Here is a 3,262-nt window from a genome sequence, read left to right as displayed (position 1 = left end):
GCTTATTCGCGGATCTTTGTTAATTAAAATCTCAGTAACTATTGCGAATCTAGCAAAATAGTATAGGACTTTTCACCTCAGTTTTATTCCTTCTATCTGCCTACGAGAGATGTTAAACCAATTCTGGGACACCCTGTATATATATTATACGAATAACTTAAAAAACTTTTGCCATCAAGGTGATAACTTTTGCCATCAAGGTGACCTTCCAATTATTGAACTTTACGGTATAATGTAATACTATTTACCTTGATGTTTCTGGTAACCACAGTTTCTTGGAACGGAAAAATCTTCGACATGCTTTCAAGAGCAAAAAATATAGGATACCACATTGTGTAGGAATTGTTTGCATAAAATGTATTGCTTGCAATTTCTAGATATATGTTTAGATCACTATTATCTGAAGTAGAATTGTCGTTATATTCTGTATTTTGCACCAAAAAATAAAAAGCATCGTCTAATATTTGTGCTACAGTGACGTCAGATAAATCAGTGATCTTCAGATCAACAGTTTTTAAGAAAAAAGCAATGTGTGTCCAAGATTCACGGTCATAATTGACGCGATATCCTACAATACATAAAGGTTTAAAAAAAGTGATAGTGAGAAACAAAAGAAAACAAACAATTACTCTACAAAAATAATGAATAAGTGTAATACACTATATGTTTAATAAAGAGAAACTTGATAATTCACATGTATGTTAGTACATTACCAGTGGAATCCGCGACAATGACAAACTCATTTTTTCTAAAAAGCGATAGACGAATATATTTTCTGTTTGGTGTTAAAATATCATTATACGTGACAGTATTTTTTGTCTGTGGTATTTTTTTAACAGTCACAGGTATCCAATTTAGTTTGCACTTCTTTTTGTGATCAACAGTAAAACAGTCTATGACAGATATTGCTACCTGTTTTTCATTGACTCGTTTTACATGTAACACAGGATAACCAACTTCTGCTGTCCATACAGTTAGTATTCTTTTTATGTCTTTTGGAAAGTAAGTAGACTTATTTAAGGACGCCTCAAAATTCGAGTACCATAACTTATCGAGAATTGATACGCCCTTATATATGTTATCTGATATTTTGTCACTGACAACAAATAACGTAATAAAAAATATGTTAGTAAAGCTTGTCATAAATCTCAAAAAAAAAAAAAGGTTTACTGATTGTTGTGATAACTTTACGACTAGAGCGAACATCGTTTAAGAAACAACTGTCAAACAACTGTGTACTCCAATAATTGCTAACTACTTACGTGTTATAATATAAGCTTACGGTCCGTTTAAACATAGAAGTATAGAAGAAATCTTCTTTAAAAAAGATATGACTAAGCATATAAAAGATGCCGAATGCTACAAGAAAGTTTAAAGTGTTAAAGTTTTTGGAATTTAGTAACAAATTTATGAATAGTAAATAATATGTAGTAGTAAGTAATAACTACATAAAATACTATTATATTTTTTAAGCCACATAAAAGTGTGTAACTGTACTTTATATCACATTTTAAAACTGTTTGCCTACAATATACATGATAGAGATACCACTGACAAGTTTAACACTTTTTATAGTACATTCTAGAGATATATACTACTATCTCATGGTGCTGTTATTTTGTGAACATTCATTAAGGAAATGTACTCGAAAAATTTATTTCCCTTACCCTTTTCTCGCCACATTTTCCTAACAGTTGAATTTCGAGCTGTACAAGTTTTTCCTTGAATTCCAAGATCATATGTACTAAATGCTTCTGCATAATCCAAAACATTTCGTCGTGTCTGGACCACAATTGACTTCATTAAACTCTATCAAAAGGTTTAATAATTATACGATTATATAAGTATAGTGCGTAAGTATCTACTATAATAATGGAGTAAAGTTTTTAAATAAATCGCAATGATATTTTTCATTAAACAGATAAAACAAATAAACAAAATTAGTAATAACACAATAATCAAGAAAATATATATGTACATTATTTCCTACACATTCATATAACCATATGTTTATATGCTTTTATAATATATTAAACTGCGTATATCTTCAATATAAGTAACACAAGTATAAATAGTACTACTGATACAGAAACTGTCTCAAACTATGTCTAATATGACACTTGTTAATTAAAAAGAATATATAATACCCTTTTTTTACTTATCACTTTTATATTTATGCACAACTATCTACAATAAAAGTACACAATATTAACCTTGTCCCAAATATAAACTCCATATACTGTTAAAAATCCTTCGATACACCAAGAATCCGACTGATTAAATGTAGCTACCCACTCACTGAACATTTCTTGTATCATATTTCGTGCTATGAAACATGTTACTTCTTTTTGTTTAATAATTGAATCTACTTCGCTGTTATATATACTGTTAACTTCACTGTAAATAACAATAAAAATGGTATTGCTAGTATAACGTTCTTGTACGTTTTACAGTTATTTATACGTTCAAGTTTGTATCGTGAGTTATGCATCTCACCTCAAAAAAACAAATCCAGGAGTTATCATACTTTCGTACCGATTAGAGGTTAAAGGCAGTAGCACGTAAGAAACATGCGACCGTGGTATGATATCGTCCCACATGTTTCTGAGACTTATGAAGATATGAATAAGAAACGTTCGTGCGTAGTATGTGTCATTTCTCATTTCTAAGCTGCTTGTAATGGTAACGTTATTTCCTGATATTGTAGTTGTGTTATATACATTCGGTATAACAACAAATGCAACCAAATGAGTAGATATTAGAGGTGTGGTGAAAAATGTTGTTTGGAACGCATTTATTACCGGACCCCAATAGTCATAAGGCATGTTCGAAAGAGCTGTATCACTGTATTTGTGTATAATTTGAACGGTAAATATAGCCTTAGTTGCTTGATGTTCCCAAAATGGAAAAATCCATTCATTTGGAATACGTGATAAAATCAGAAATCTATATAATAAAAATAAAATATTATCGCAATACATAAGTACAGTATATAATAAATATATTACGTTACATAAACTGCTCATTTAGTAGTTAACCTTCCTTAATCATATTTAAAGAGAAAAATGTAAAGCTACTAGAATAAAAGTCTAGTAATAGAAAATAAAGGAGTTTCATAAAAATAGCTATTTTTTAAATGTATTATAACATGACGTTATAAAATTAGTAAATGAAAACGTCATTCTATAAATTAGTAGTATTATGTCATGTAACTTAAAAAACTGTATGAAGTAATATTTAAAAGGAAAAATATCTGGTTAAT

The 3,262-nt window shown here is 29.3% G+C and overlaps 1 protein-coding gene across 2 annotated transcripts in view; it reads right to left on the bottom strand.

Annotated features, from left to right (window-relative positions):
* The window catches only part of LOC109860616 (aminopeptidase N-like), a 6,284-nt gene extending 3,532 nt beyond the window's left edge, over window positions 1-2,752 (bottom strand). For both annotated transcript variants that reach the window (XM_020439843.1, XM_020439844.1), the window contains exons 1-6: window positions 2,497-2,752; window positions 2,214-2,397; window positions 1,668-1,809; window positions 1,263-1,359; window positions 714-1,096; window positions 249-568 (exon numbers count right to left, since the gene is read on the bottom strand). In XM_020439843.1, coding sequence (XP_020295432.1) covers window positions 249-568; window positions 714-1,096; window positions 1,263-1,359; window positions 1,668-1,809; window positions 2,214-2,397; window positions 2,497-2,663 — 1,293 coding nt within the window. In that variant the 5' untranslated portion in view covers window positions 2,664-2,752. The remainder of the gene's footprint in view (window positions 1-248; window positions 569-713; window positions 1,097-1,262; window positions 1,360-1,667; window positions 1,810-2,213; window positions 2,398-2,496) is intronic.
* Between the last annotated feature and the right edge of the window lie 510 nt (window positions 2,753-3,262).

This window comes from Pseudomyrmex gracilis, unplaced genomic scaffold (genome assembly GCF_002006095.1).
Source record: "Pseudomyrmex gracilis isolate BER0280 unplaced genomic scaffold, ASM200609v1 scaffold_426, whole genome shotgun sequence".
Lineage (NCBI taxonomy): Eukaryota > Metazoa > Arthropoda > Insecta > Hymenoptera > Formicidae > Pseudomyrmex > Pseudomyrmex gracilis.
This window is presented reverse-complemented; position numbering and strand designations above follow the sequence as displayed.